Here is a 16,728-nt window from a genome sequence, read left to right on the forward strand (position 1 = left end):
TAGGACAATTTACTGACTGATGTTGCTATGTCTTTCATCAACCCCTGAACTTTACACTTCGAGTAACAGTCTTTTCTTTGCTACTCCAAAGCCATTGTGTGTGCATGCCTCTTGGGATGCACCTGACTCTTCTCCTTGATTCTTCATCCTGCCAACTCTGTTTTTTGTTTTTGTTTTGTTTGTTTGTTTTCAGGGGTTGGATACTGGTGCGTGAACTTGGCCTCATATTCTCACTGAAATATTTTGCTCAAGTCTAATCTTCTACTCTTTCAGCACCACCACTATTTCTATTTCTTGGTTTGTTTGGTTTTTGATGGTTAATTAGAGATAAGAGTTAAATGGACTTTTCTTCCTAGGCTAGCTGTAAACCCAGATCTTTAGATATCGGCATTCTGAGTATCCAGGATTACATGAGTTAATAGGCACTTGGCATCCCATTCAGTCTTTTGGTTTTAGTTTTAACGTCCACATACAAGTTGTCTTTTCTCCTAATTTTTAAATGAGATCTCCCCTGTTAGCTTTTCTTATTGCATGGTGTTTGATCACCATTTATGTACTTATATATAGTTTAACATTGCTTCTGACTAGGCTACAAGGCTAGGAATTTAAAAGATGATTGCCTCCATTAAATATTTCTTAGAATAATTGTCAATTTATTACAATTGCATTCATGAGACATATAAAGGCTGAAAGATTATAAAGGCCTTGGAAGGTTATTCACTAATGTGTTGACCTTAGTTATTCCTTGGTAAACAGTGTTATAGTACATATTTTGTTTCCCTGTCGTTAATATTATAGACATACTTTACAGAGACAAAGTGTTCTTTTCTATCCTTTAAAATTCTACAAAAGGATCGCAAAGATGTTCAGGTATGAACATGTACACTGGAATAGGAGGCTCTTGGAGGAACATATATGCAGCCATGGCATGATGAGTGGCTAGCATGTTTTAAGACAGTACTGTTGTCTGTCAAAAGTGCTGCAGAGATTAGTCTGTACAGAGGTAGCATGGTAGGTCAGAGTAAAGGGCATTTGACATGAAAGTGTTGAACTTTTTATTTTCCAACTCCTTAGAAAATTATTGAGTGCACAATTGTCATAACTAAGTTTGCATGAGAAAACATATGTTAATGTGTGATATGGATTAGAAGGAAGGTGTGGAAGCAGAGGAATCTGGGAGACGTCAAAACAGTGGACCACGGATAGTGATCTGAGATCAACTTATGGGAATGGAAAGGATGGAGAGATCAGAGCAACAGATGAATGTCCAAATATATGCATCTAGCCGGCATCAGTAGCTCATGGGAAGGAAAGTCTATACACTAAAAAGCTGTAAGTGGAGCTTTGGCTCAAGTTGTAGAACACTGGCTTTGAGTTCAAGCCCCAGAACTGGCACACACGCACACACACGCACACACACACACACACTCGCACAAAGGCAACAAAGGGTATGAGTAAGAATGTAAGAATGCTGATGTCATTTTCTGGTGGAGGAAACCTAAAGACAATGGTGGTTTTGAGGTTAGAAGAAAATATGTTCCAAATGAGAACAAGGGATAAAAGTTAGAAATGAAAGCATGAATGATACGAACGTAAAACTAGTACTTGATCTCATGAGATTATGTGAATTTTCTCCAATGAGAGAATTCTGAGCTAGGAAACAAGCGTCAAAACTAGAATTTCAAAGAAAAAAACTGTGCTTCTATAGACTAGAGAAGGTGATATTGGGGAAGACTTGATAGGGTGACTTATTAAAGAAACTTGGGGTAAGAAGATTTCAAGAAAAGTCTGATTCATAGATCATATGTTTCCTCGGTTCAGAGGATCCTAAAGTTGTCACAGGAGAAGCTGAACTTTATTGTTTATTTTGTGCCAAGTTTGCATAGAAGTTATGTAATTACTCCATGTAGTAATTGAGTTTTAGTATACAAGTTCTGTTATAGTGTTGGAATAGATTTGTAAGTAAATCACCAGTGATTGACATGATAAGGTTTTTCCTTTTCTCCTCTCTCCCCAAAGAACACTTACCTGCTGTAAGATCCAGTTTCCAAATAGAACAGTCTGATTTGCCACGAACGCTCTTAATTCCCAGGCAAATTAATACAATACTATTATTTAATTTTATATGGTTCTTTAATGTTTATAATATCATATAGATTTTGATTATACCACATGTTATGCTAAGATTTTCTTTGATTTTTGTTATACATAAATGATTTTTTATGTCCTGTGGAAACCAGATTTAACTGGGACATTACACTGTTATACATGACGAAGATTGCAGGGCTCAACCTTGGTAGATTGCTGTCATCTTACAAGCAATTCCAGGAGTGTCAGTTTCCATGAAGGCTGGCACACTCTGCTGACAACAGTCACATTGCTCCAGAGCTGTAAAGAGAGAGCTCCCACTCTGATAGCTAATTTGTAGGAACTATGTTCTACTTTAGCCTCACATACTCTGCATGTGTTCCCTGGAGATGTACATGTACCATGAAGCTCTGTAGTAGCCAAGGGATACAAGAGAGTTGCTTCAGAACAAGAGCAGTCATTGTAAACCCTTGCTATGGATTACTCAGATTCTGACAGTGATTCTACTTTGGGATACAGCGATGATGAAGATTCCAATGATGAAGTTCAAAGAATATCAGAGTCAGTGCACAGAAATCTATATTTGGAACAATGTGGGGATGTTTTATTATCTAAAATTTTACTGAAATGAATTTCTAACTCCTTCCAAAATGCTTCAGAAAAGACCATTACTAAACTGCATTGCTTTGCCTGTAATTAATCATTAATCAATAACTTATGAAAATGCTTGTGAAGATATTTGATAATCTGACAGAAAATACATAGTTTTGCTACATACATTTCATCATGCTGAAATCAACTAAATCACAAGAACAGACCTTTATGAACAGAGAATTTACTTTTAAAGACAATTATCTTTGTTAATTTATCTCGTATTTATTTGAAAGAAGCAAGCCTAATGTCCTGAGCATTCAGAGATACTGTGAGTTGTGCGTAAATTTTAAATTAAGTGTTGTTGCTATTGCCTCCATATTCTAGATATAAAATTCTGTCATGGTAATTTTTTTATAAATCTATGTCCCCTACTAGAAAATTTTCAATATGACAACTAGCCAAAAAGTAACTTTTTAAAAATGAAATCTCAAGTTTGAAAAAGAATGCTATCTCTGTCTTTTATTTTTCTGTGTTTAAACAGGATTGATTATCTGAAATCCCTCATAATCTGTAGTAAAGTATGTTCTGTGCAGAAGCTAGAATCATAATAGTAATGAAAGGGTAGAAACATTTAGTATCATCATAGGAATCCTGTATTATGTGAGTGTATAATAGTTTATATCTAAATACAAATGGTATTTGGTCTTAACATGGTGCTTGGAAACTCACAAGGAAAATAAATATACATAAGAATCACAGATTTTTGAAGGTGTTGTAATATGATTTCACTAGAAGCTTCTTGAAATCTCTTTTCAAATGATAAATTAATACAATTTAATATTAACATATAGCATCTTGCATCTCATAAAAAGGATAATCTCAGAACACACATAGATGATGTTTCTGCATATTTGTATAGAGGTGGATAAAGACATTAAGAACCTCAATAGTGGAGTTACAGTGGCATTTTAGCAGTAGTATGATTTAGCCTTTAGTGAGCCTGGCATTGAATAAATTCCTCTTGTTATGTAACCATTATTGTGAAATTACATGACAGCTAGATTTAGGTACATATAGAAAGTCTAATAATTTGAGACCATACATATATTCATGAGTGGTTTTATTACAATTTAATATAATTTTCATAATGGATATTATGAATATAAACATTCTTTTGAATTTTAATTCATTTGTAATTGTGAAATTAAACTCTGATGGGAGAATTAAACTTTTTATTGGTATACAAAAAAAAGAATATATAAGATTGCATATAGTGGGACTGGGAAGGTGGCTCAGTGGTAGAGCGCTTGCCTTGCATGACTGAGGCCATGGGTTCGATTCCTCATCACCACATAAGAAAAAAGAAAAAGCCGGAAGTGGCACTGTGGCTCAAGTGGTAGAGTGCTAGCCTTGAGCTAAAGAGCTGAGGGACAGCGCCCAGGCCCAGAGTTCAGGCCCCACTACCAGACCAAAAAAAAAAAAAAAAGGATTGTATATAGCAGCAAAGAGCATGACTTTGGAGACAGATGAATGTGTATTCAGAATCCAAGGCTACAAATCACAACTCACCAGCTATGTGTGATTATCCTCAAGTATAAATATGATCCATAGGAACTGAATTTTGTTATATGAAATGCATAGAATTTGCATGAACTGTCTAATATAGTTCATTTATTAGTGCTGGTATTCAAGAATGGCAAATATAAAGTTACTGCTTTCTTGTAGAATATGTAGTTTTCTCCCAATGCTATTTTTGTTTTTCTTTAATATATTTTATTTTATTATTAGCTAAGTCTGATTCTACCCCATAAGTCCAAATTTTCTATTTCACACTAAAATATTTCCATTTTATTATTATGATATTCCAGGGATATTTCATATTTTCCCCTTCTGTATTTATAAATATCCATGTGGTTTTCTTTTATTGTTATTGTGTGTTTTGTTTTGTTTTGTAAGATAATTATATTCAGTTTTAAAAGTATATTCAATTTAGGCTATATAACATAATACAATCTTAAAATATTAGACATTTGTGATGAATGCATCTATAATAATTTGTATGCCCATATATATATATATGAAAATACTTATAAGTAAGCTATTGATTTCTCATTCATTAGCTTTTATTAGAGTTACGTATACCAGACTGTCTTTGAACTCATGATCCTCTAACTTTAGCCTCCCAAATTCTGGTATTAGAGGTGTGCACAACACCGATAAATAGGTAAATGTTAAATACTCAGCATGGACATCAATTTAGAGATATCATATGATGTTTTCTATAAAACTATGATAATATTTTCGTTTTTTTGGTTGTTTTAAGGCTAGCAGCAATGTGTAGTAACTTATCCTATCATAAACATATTCTAATAACTGTAGAGATGCGTTTTTTTTAAGACACTGGATAATGGATGCAGTAAGATAAACAAGAGAGATGATGTTGGAGAAGAGAAAAATTAGAAAAAATAAATAGATATACATGGAACTAGGCTAAGTTTATCTTTGATAATATTACTTAATTCTGCACAGTGAATGTATATGAGTTTTCATTTCCACTTTATTGATGCTTACATAGCTTGTGAGTAATGGAACAGGGTTTAGCACTAACCTAGTGTAGTGTTAGATCCAGAATTTTACTATAGTACCCCAGGACTAAAGAATGTTAGCATATTTCTTGTAACACTAATTAAGTACCTGTTATATATCAGGCTTTGGGATGAAATGGAGAGGGAAATTAGCCATAATCTCTACTTTCATATGGCTTAAGGGAAGGGAGGTTGACACTCTAACCAAAGACCACATAGACAGGTGTATAGATTACAAATGGTGAGAGATTTTGCACAAAGATGTATAGGGTAATAAAAGATTATAAAAGGGAAACTGACCTGTTCAGTTCAAGATGGAATCCTTGAGTAAACAGAATTTGGCCTGGGGAGTACAGGAGGAACAAGATTAAGCTAGGCAGACAATGGCAAGAAATATGTAGGGCTAATGGAAGTATCTTATGCAGAACTCATGATAAGATAAATAGGACATGTTTGTTGTTGAAACAAAGTCAGTTTGCCCAAAAGGTACAGAATGCAAAGAAGTCACTAGAGAAGTCAGATGAGAATTTAGTACAGGGGGCAATTAAACATATGTGTGTGTGTGTGTGAATATATATGTATACATCTATATACTAATATACACATATGTAATGTATATATAATATACATGTATATAATGATAGAGTATGCCTTTTTTCTTTAATAGCACAACTGGGGAGAAACAAATGGAAACAATGGGAAGGGATATCAGTCATAAAAAAGAAACCTGATTTGAAATACCTAAGAATATTTTTCATTACATATCATGGCCCAAATTAATAAAAATATAAAATCTTAGTTAAAGACATAAAACTAGATCTGAACAAGTGGAAAGAGTCGTGCTATGTTTTTCCACATAAAAATTAACATTATCAAAAATTGCTCATTCTGAAATCAATGTGTGAATGTAATACAACTCTATTAGAATCTCAATGCGTGTTGGAAGCAGAAAAATGATCTTAGAGTCTGCAGGAAATGATGAATGTCATCAGAATAATTCTGAAAAGGAGAAATTGTGAGAGAACTTGTTTTTATCAAATACCAAGTATTCATTATTTTTTTAAAGGAACTATAACCTAAGATCAGTGCTAAACAACAAGAAAAGACTAATGAGAAATCATAGAGTTCAAAAGTATATATCAGGATTTAGTATGGTTTGGAAATATAAAAATTCACTGGGAGCAACTTCATTTTCAAGACTGTGATATTTTTATAATTTTTTTGTGAAAATACTGTACAGAAGGGTTACAATTACATGGGCAAGATAATGAGTACATTTCTTATCAAGCATTGTTGCCTCCTCCTTTGTTTCCCCTTCCCATCCCTTCCCATACTCCCCTTGCCTCCCCCCTCCCAATACTTCCCCCACCAAACTTGTAAAGTTCGTTTTCCACATAACGACTTGTACGTCTCATTGTTGCAATGGGTCCACCTGTATCCCTATTTAAACGACTTGTTTTTTCCCTTCCCCTCCACAAATTATACCCACATCAAATACAGTGAAAGCAGGGGTTATACCGTGGGTGAGGGACATGGACATGCAAAGCAACAAAAAAATAATCTTATGTGTTAGAAACAGTCGCATGAAAGAAAAAAAACACATTTGAATACATATCTTAGGGTTCATTTTCCTAACAACTTATCTGACCTTTTCTGCTTGACTCAGACATATACTAGTTATTGCAAATAAGGGAAACCATGGGACCTATGTTTCTTTGCGCCTGGCTTACTTCACTTTTTGTTTACTGTACGTGCTATCTTATGTCCTATACATTTATCTCTATAGTGTATAACCTGGGGAAGTCTATTATTATTTTTAAAAAGTACATTTTCAGGTAGATCTTAATATTATGACAATGGCACTGTTACAATTTTATTTAAGTTCTTTTCTTTTTATTATTATCTTTAAGTACTAGTTGAAAGGAGTTGCCATTAACAATCAGTTTAATATACCTTGATCAACGTTACCATGCCTCTACTACCTATGCCTCCTTCACTCTTCTTTAAAAAAAATTATAGTGAAAATACCATACAGAGGGGTTACAATTACATGGGCAAGGTAATGAGTACATTTCTTATCAAGCATTGTTGAGTCCTCCATGGTTTTCCTTTCCCATCCCTTCCCTTCTCTTCCCCCCTCCCCCCCCCACCCGGCCAAAGTTGAAAAGTTCGTTTTCAACATAACGACTTGTACATCTCATTGTTGCAATGGATCCACCTGTATCCCTATTTAAACGGTTTGTTTTTGTCCTTCCCCTTCACAAATTATACCAACACCAAATACAGTGAAAGCAGGGGTTATACCGTGGGGGAGGGACATACAAAGCAACAACGAAATCATCTTATAAATGTGTTAGAAACAATTTCAAGAAAGAAAAAAAAACATTTGAATACTAAGATATACATTGGATTCTTCACTGCATTCTACCCCTCTTCTCCCCTCCGTTCATCTACCTCTTTCCCTTTGACCTATCCCACCCTTTCAAGTACCTACTTCCTAGTTGGCTGAACTTTGATTTTTCCTTTCTAAGGAATTACAGTATTTGATATTACCCGTGAGTATACCATATTTCAGTTAATATATTTATATACACTTGCATACCACCCAAGGTATGTACTTGTAAGTTTACAAGCTAAATCTAGCTTCCACTTATAAATGAGTACATGTATCCTTTGTCTCTCTGAATCTCACTTACATAATATTTCCAGGTCTTTGTATTTCTTTTCTAATGGATGAGTACAAATAGATGTGGATGAGTACAAATCCATTTTATAATATATAATGCTATATATACACATATATATCACAATTTCTTGATCCATTTGTCCATTGAGGGCATCTGGGCTGATTCCATACTTTGGCTATGGTAACTAGTGCTGCAGTTAACATGTTTCAATATTAATTTACCAAACCTATCTTTGATAACAGGAGAAAATAAGAGACATTGGCTGGCCAAGATCTTGAAGGGTCTAAGAGATTGGTGTGGACTACTACAGTGGAAGTGATGTGCTTCTAAAGACATAATCTTCACATATATCAGTGTGACTAATATTTTTCAAATACTTTTGGAGCATAAGTTTTTCAGAGAAAAGTAACAGCAGACAGTTAGCTACAAGAAAGCAGTGTCTATAAACAGGGAAACAATAAAAGAGATCCATTATTCTCAAGGGTATAATGACAAATTCACATACAAGTGGAATCATTGCTCAATTTCCTGAGATATAGCTTTCGAGCCTCTAAAAACTTCCATCTATTCATATCTATTATTCTCTGTACTATCACCCAATTAAATCATAACTTCCCTAAAGAGCAAAAAGATATAAAATTCTGTTCCACTTGTGTAAGTAAAACCTTAGATTTGAAAATTAGAGCAACAAGCTGAGAACCACAGGATTTTAATGATTATCAGCAAGGGTACTGCAGTCGCTCAAGACAATGAAATCTGCAACATGACCAGAATTGATATTATTTATTTTCTGAATTTATCACAATAGATACTTGTCTTTGACACTAAATAGGGTTTTGTCCTAACACCTCTATGTTTTTTTACACAGGGAAGATGTAAGAACAGCTAATGTAATTGCTGCAGAAGCTGTCACCTGCCTTGTGATTGACAGAGAGTAAGTACATTGCTCTGCTATGCATATAGCATCTCATATCAGCAACATACATTTCTGAAATTAGACATAATTTATGGGGCAATTAATACTTGTTTTCTATCTTTTCGTTTTAAAATTAGTTCTATATTTGATTCTCATTATGCATTATTCTTGGAAGTGCCTGGCTTTTGCCATTTCAGCTTTATGATTTTAATAAGGTTCTTAACTATGGTGATTTGCAGCTCAGTAGGCTCATTTGAAAATTGAGCATCATGAAATGCCATAGGTTTATTTTTCCAGATTCATGGGAACATGTCAAAGCTTTTGTAAAGTATCTAGTTACTCAGGAGATGCTCAAGTAACATTGGTTATTTGGGTAACTTTAGAATCATTGTTATTGTTGTTGCTATGAGTATATTTTACTTGTTTTTGCTATTCCTCCACCTGAGACTCCTATAATTGAAGGATTTGGGAAAGACAGTTTGGAGAAAGAAGAACCTGTGTGTGTGTGTGTGTGTGTGTGTGTGCGTGGAGACATAAAAAGATTATTCCACGATTTTTATCCTTGTCTTGTTTATTTTCTATATTCTGACCCCACTATTTTTATATCCTGAGTGATTTTTAGGTTAAATTACACTTATAAGTTTATTGATAATCAGAAAACATGATTAACATGCATATATACCATCTAGAACAAGTTGAGCTGACTTTTCTTCATTACAGTGTATGTCAATAATTTTTTATCATAAATGTTAAGAGCTTGACCCTAAGGGAATCATCAAATAGCCACGTGAGTAGGTCTACACCTACTATATTTCTAATAGATGGTGAACATCAGTGTGCATAAAACTGAGGAATACACAGAACAAGCAAAGGATGAAAGGGTTCTCATTTAATTTACAAATCTTACATCTGAGGCCCCTCAGAACCTGGACAATGACACTGCTGCAACATGACAGCAACATCCATGAGTAAGTCTGAAATAGTTATTCTTTGTCTGATTATCAGAAGCAACAATTGTCCATTCATATCTCCTATTTAGTTTGTATTGAAGTGAATCTCCACCATATACAAGGCATAACATTTGGCCAAGAATCAAAGCAGAAGTCTCTCTGCATGTTTGGGGGTGAGCTGCTTTGACCAGAGATGTGACAAGCACACAAAGGGCCACGAGGCAGAAATCATAAGAGTCCAGAATATAATTTCAAAGGAACCCAGAAAAATGAAGGTGCTGTTTCTGAAAACAATTGGGAAGATTTCATTTAAAAATAAGATATTGCATGAATTTAAGGTTTAAAAAGTCAATATGCATATTGCTATTAGTATACACAGTATTTATAGGAAACTAAGAGCCATTAGAGTGACATTGTATAAAGGCAGTAAAAAGAGGTATAGTAACACATATGTATACCAACATGATGGGCCTGGTTCACTAAGAACATAAAATACTGGTACAGGGTAGCTTCAATAATTTTATACAGGAAAATAATGTCATTATAGCAACATGTCCAGTAGATTCATTTGAGAATGCTGTATAAGATGGTTGACAGACATGTCCAAAACGAACTTTACAACGTCGGTGGGGGGGGGGAGGGGGGGGGGGGGAAGGATTGGGATGGGGGGGGGGGGGAGGCTGGGAAGTGATGTGAAGGGTAAACAAAGGAGGAGGCTGCAATGCTTGGTAAGAAATGTACGTATTATCCTGCCCATGCAATTGTAACCCCTCTGTACAGTATTTTCACAAATAAAATAAAAAAAAAAGATGGTTGACAGACAGAATTTCTGATTAGGTGTATACATCCAGTAGGTAAGCATGAAACCATTTATAGGACAAATGTATAATAATGGACAAGTAAAATGGGAAGGTTTAACATCTAACTGAATGTAAAGGGCAAGGGAAAATTAGAGATACGGCTGAGATGGGGAAAATGATAAAGAATATAGGATAATCCCTTTGAGAGGAACAATGATATTCCAATAATATAATGAAGCAGAAGATAGGAAATGTGGGCCAGGAACTCTTGCTTGGAGTTGGCTTAAAATGGACTGGATACGGTAATACCTTCCTAAAATTCTAGCTACCCTGGAGGCAGAAGTAGGAGGATCAATCCCAGACTAGACTCAGGTAAAAAGCAAGACTCAACCTTAAAAAATACAAAAAAAAGAAGCAGTCTATACTGAAAATACAAGCATGAGGTTGTGAATTCAAAACCCCCTACTACAACCAAAATCATATATATCTTAGAAATTGTATATGAAACATTGGTAGGCAAAGTCATATGATAGGTTTAAATCCCTTGGGATAATAGAAGAAACAAATGAAAAAAGATTAGAATTTGGTAAAATTCACTTAGGAGACAAAAAAGCAAAGAAAAGAGCCATGAAATATTTGAGACCTTATTAAACAGTGAAAGCATTGGAATTCAGAAACCAAGAGAACAGTAAAAGAGAAAAGAGGCTTACATGTCTAAGTAAAACAAATGGGAAACATGTGAAATAAAAATTCACAACCAGATACTATGTTGAAAAACAAACTTTGCAATTAGGTCGGGGGGGGGAATGGTAAGGGAAAAACAAAGGAGGAAGCAACAATGCTTGATAAGAAATATACTCATTACCTTGTTCATGTAAATGTAACCCCCCTGTATAGCATTTTCACAATAAAAAATTAAAACAATTCACAACCAAGTTTTTTTTTTAGAAAACTGGGTCATCAGAACAAGGTCATATCACACTGGGAGAACAAACTGGCTGCTTAGAAAAATCAGATTTTAAGTTACAGTTAGCAATAAAAAGTATTGGTGTACAACTGCAAAGCAAGGTTATGGGCAATGAGGCTGTCAGTGGTAAAGAGGCTCAGTTAGCATTGCACATATATTTTTACCTTCATCCTAATTTTCTCTTTTTTCAAACCCCAGCAAACACTGTGTACAATGGAAAGTGAAATAGGTTGTTACACAAGGCTGAAGAGATGAACCTTGATTATACAATTTTAGGGACATATGAGAGTACTTTAATGCTAAGTGTCAATTTCCCTTCTTGTAAAATGGGATAATGTTACCTGAATTATACAACTTGTTGAAAAACCATTCACTTTAGCATAGATGATAGTGCATGTTCATCATGAGATATGTAGTAAGCATTCATGTGCCCTTACTGTCATATACAGGTGGTCTATAAATTCCCCATAATTCCAATACATCAAAGATTTACATTATTAAGGTTGCCTACTACTGTATCGTCTTTACTTTTTTTTTGTGGGGGGGGGTCAGGGGTCCGGTCTTGGGGCCTGAACTCTAGGCCTGGGCGCTGTCTCTCAGCTCTTCAGCTCAAGGCTAGTGCTCTACCACTTGAGCCACAGTGCCACTTCTGTTTTTTTTTTCTTTTTGCTTATGTGGTGCTGAGGAATTGAACCAGGGCCTCAGGCACGCAAGGCAAGCTTTCTACCACTGAGCCACCTTCCCATCCCTCGTCTTTACTTTTGAGGAATCCCTAATAAATGTATCTTTCAGAAAAAAGTGCCCTTCTTCTTAAAAGATAGCACGGGGAAGCTCCTGATTTAACAACTAAGAAGATACCAAGGGATAGCTCTAACGTTAAGCATACACAGAACAACAGAGTGAGTCTAAGAACTCAAGAAGTACATAGGCATACTCTTAAGAGAAAAGTTAGGATTCCAACCAATGTTGAATACACAGTTGTAAAGGTAAAAAAAGAGAGAAGAAGATGAGAAGAAGCTGTGGCTGAAGCTTAGCTTTCAAAATCTAGCTCCTGATGAGTAATTGATGTCCAATTAGAAGAGCGCTGGGGCCTCATCCTGGGCAAACAGATGGTAGACATTAGATCTGTCAACAAAAGGAGCTTCCTCCACAAATTTACAAGCTAGGTAGCATGCTTCAGAAGCCAATGATTAAGCTTCATCATTCCAGAGGGAAAGCAAAGGGCTGTCATTGTTACTAATGATGCAAGTCAGAATTTTTTAAGAAATGCTTACTGGTAAACCAGAAAATGATAACCAGATACTTGGTTTTCTCTTAAGACATACTCTGAGGATCGACATCTTGCAGGATACTTATGATGCCAGCAATAAGCAAAAATTTTGAAATTTATCTAAAAGGTGAAATAATCTATTTCTTCTGATAAATACCTTAAATATATACAAAATACACTAACTTGGAAACTTTGGTGGCACCTAGTTCGGAATCCAGGAAAACTAATAAATATCAAAGGAAGTTCCTGGTGTTCTGTCGTCTGTTACACGGTGTTTACTTCTATCAGGTCATGGGAGGCTGTTGATGAAGCCAGAACTCCTGGTATCATAACTGACTGTTCTTTGACACATTGAAGGTCATTCTGATTGTTTTCAAGGGTATTACTTCTTGACTACTAGTAAGTAGGAATAACGATTTGTTTATGAAATTTATCACCAGGAAAAATACAACAACTAAGGAATTTTTTAATAAAATTTTTACCAGGAAGAACTAAGTTATAATATTAACTTCATCCCTCAATATAGAGAAACCTCTGCAACAGGGCCATTTTGGATAAAAAAAAACTGAAATGTTCTCATAATGGCTGGTAAATAGTAGAAATCTGAGTTCTTCATATGTCTACCTCTCTTTCCTTGGCAATACTCATCATCTTATCCTCCTGACCATACACATACACACACACACACACACTCCTAGGACATTCTAGATCTTTATTACTCCAGCAAATAAAGAAGTGGCAGCTAACACTAGGATCAGTGTCCATCCGGACTGGTCAATTCTTGTGTGATATTGGTCACTAATCATGTTAACTATTGTTTCTGATAATGCCAAAATAAAATAATGTCTTATTTTGTGTGCTATTAAGACCATTGCTTACATAAAATAATTTAGGATGAAAATAAACATTCCCGGAGTCCTGAGATCTCCCCCAAACTTAAGTCATGTCAGGTGATTCCTGAATCCATATATGGGACCTCACCAAGACTAATTCACACCGCTGATATGGCTGATGCAAAAACTTTTCCTTTGGTGACACTGTGTAGTATTTTGTTATATCTTGCTCCATTGTATTAATGAGACAACAGCTAGTAAATGGAGATCAGAAACTAACTTGAAAGAAATGCATTGTGTTGACACATAATAATGGTGAAATTTGGAGGAAAGGCTAAATATAAGGCTGTAGAGCAAACATAGGGCATATCCATGCAAGGTATTCAAAAGTACCGAGATGGTTACACTAAGCTAATGAATAGAGAGCAACTCACAAGACCAATGCTAGTCCCAAGGTCTATAAATAATAGAATAACAGCTGAATGCCAGCATTTTAGGCCTGTAAACCTAACTATTCGGGAGTCCAGGTGGGAAAGCCTATGAGGACCTTTTTTATTTTATTTTATTTATTCACCATAAAAACCAGAAGAGAAGCTGTAGCTTAGTGATAGATTGCTAATCTTGAGCAAAAAATTTAGGAAGAGTGCTGTGTTTTTATTTCAAGCCCCACAACTGGCACACATCCACACATCCACACCCACCCACACACACACACATACACAAATAGTAGAATAATCACAATCATAATCATAATAATTATAGTAGTAAACAGGCACCATCAAAAATGGAGTAAGAAAAAATAAGTCACTGGAGCTGGCCAGCTGAAGACAATTTCTTAGCACTCAAACTGGAGCTGAAGTGTTAATACTATATACTTTTAATACTTTGGCATTAGAACCAGTTCGCAAAGTTTAAGGATTTATTAAGAAAGATAATAAGAGCCAGGCACCAGTGGCTCATACCTATAATCTTAGCTACTCAGGAGGCCAAGATCTGAGGATTACAGTTCAAAGCCAGCCTGGGCAGGAACATTTGTGAGACTCTGATCTCCAATTAACCACTATAAAACTGGAAGTCCACAACCCATCACCCTCCCCCGCAAAAAAGAAAAAAGAAAAGAAAAAAGATAAAGGAAAGATAATAAGAAATATATGCTCCCTATGATAGATGATGTTTATCCTCACTGAAATGAGCAAGTTGTAAATTTGATAAACAACTGAAAATTGAATCTATAGGTCAAATCAATTGGATACAAATCTCTGACTGTATTAGAATGATACTTATTCCTTTACCAGTGCAAGTAGGAAAAAACCTACGTCTTTTTAGTCATTCTGCCTGCCCCACAGTGACTTCTGTTTTGATCTTCTTCAATATGCTCAGCTACACCTGACACTGATCCCTGCCCAGCTCTCCTCCCAGTCTTATTTGTGGTGGGATGGTGCCTTTCTCCATTCCCATTTGCTTTATCCATTCAGGTATTTTTTTAAATTTTTTATTGTGAAAACACCGTACGGAGGGGTTACAACTACATGGGCAAGGTAATGCAAGCATTGTTACCTCCTCCTTTGTTTCCCCTTCCTATCCCCCCACCCTCACCCACTTCCCCCGCCCGGCCAAAGTTGTAAAGTTCGTTTTTCAACATAATGACTTGTACATCTCACTGTTGCAATGGGTCCACCTGTATCTCTATTTAAACGGTTTGTTTTCAGGTATTTAACTCCAGGTTCTAGAAGCAAACAAACAGAAATACCAAGTCGACAATCTGGGCTAGGAAGATCACTGAGGACTCTAGCCCAGCAAGAGCCTGGGCAGCCTTATACATTAGGACCCAGAATGTCAATAGTGATAGAAACAAGTGGAGAAAATGGTACTTAACCTCTTCCTCCCCGGAATGGGTACATTATCTATGATAAACAACTTGATGAGCCAAGAGGAATCTCATCAAGGTTCACTAAAAGAAGAAAATATGACCATTAAACTATCTAACAAATATGGCAATGAATTTATTTATTTACTTTGATCTGGCTATGGATTTATATGGGAGAGCTGCAGGACAAACCAGGTGTTAACAAACTTTTTTTTTAAAAAAAGGACCTATTGGCAAATATTTTAGGCTTTGTGCACCGAAAATCATTGTTGCAATTATTTAATTCTGCTATAGAGGAAAAGCAACCAAATACAAAAATGAGGGAGCATAACTGTTTCCACTAAAGCTTTATTTGGGGACACTGAAATTTGAATTTCTTATTTTCACTGGTAAAGTTGTATTATTTATCTTTTCATTGCATTCTCACTAATTTTAGTTTAGGGCTACGCTAGTAACAGTCAATAGACCATGGGAGATATTTTGCTGATTTCTGAATATCGCCTTAGAAAACCTGCCCTGACCATCCTGTGTGGTGTGCTCAGCCTATCTTTGCAATAAAGCACACAATTCAGATTATTTATCTGAAGTACCTAATAATTAATCTGACAATAGTACCTGATGGTATTGGTCCATCTGATTTGCTTATCTTCCCAAATTACATCCTACCTTCTGTTGTAAAATCCTCTTCCCTCTCCTTTTTTTGCAAGCCAAAAAGTTACCGTTTGCCATTACCCACTGCATGCATAAACAACTTCCTTTGTTTTGGGTATCTGTACCTTTCAATTTTACATTTTCATTTCCTAGGACTTAGCTTAGGGCTTTGCATGAATGTTGGTGATAGGCAACAGGAGAGTAAGCTTTTTCTCTGCAAGAGTTTCTTGCATTTTGATGACATGTCTCCTGAAAACTGAAAAAGTGATGAAAACCCAAAAGAATGTTTTGATTTCAGTTGCTTTCAGGGAATAGTAGAGGGAGAATTTGGATACAGCGATACCATTCAGGTATTGCTCCAACCCAACCAATCAGGTCAGTCCCTTGATGAAACATGTACCCAATGATAATTTACCCTCCAAGGTTATCCATGTGCTTCTTTTTATGTGTAGCCTGTTATTCTGTGCTACATGGTAGGACTATAGGGACCCCAAATGTCACATTGCCTATGATCACATTG

The 16,728-nt window shown here is 35.6% G+C and overlaps 1 protein-coding gene across 2 annotated transcripts in view; it reads left to right on the forward strand.

Moving 5' to 3' along the window:
- Nucleotides 1–16,728, forward strand: part of Prkg1 (protein kinase, cGMP-dependent, type I) — a 1,080,074-nt gene that overhangs the window by 926,852 nt on the left and 136,494 nt on the right. For both annotated transcript variants that reach the window (XM_013017167.1, XM_013017166.1), the window contains exon 8: nucleotides 8,823–8,888. In XM_013017167.1, the coding sequence (XP_012872621.1) occupies nucleotides 8,823–8,888 (66 nt within the window). The remainder of the gene's footprint in view (nucleotides 1–8,822; nucleotides 8,889–16,728) is intronic.

Source organism: Dipodomys ordii, unplaced genomic scaffold (assembly GCF_000151885.1).
Source record: "Dipodomys ordii isolate 6190 unplaced genomic scaffold, Dord_2.0 Scaffold34, whole genome shotgun sequence".
Taxonomy (NCBI): domain Eukaryota; kingdom Metazoa; phylum Chordata; class Mammalia; order Rodentia; family Heteromyidae; genus Dipodomys; species Dipodomys ordii.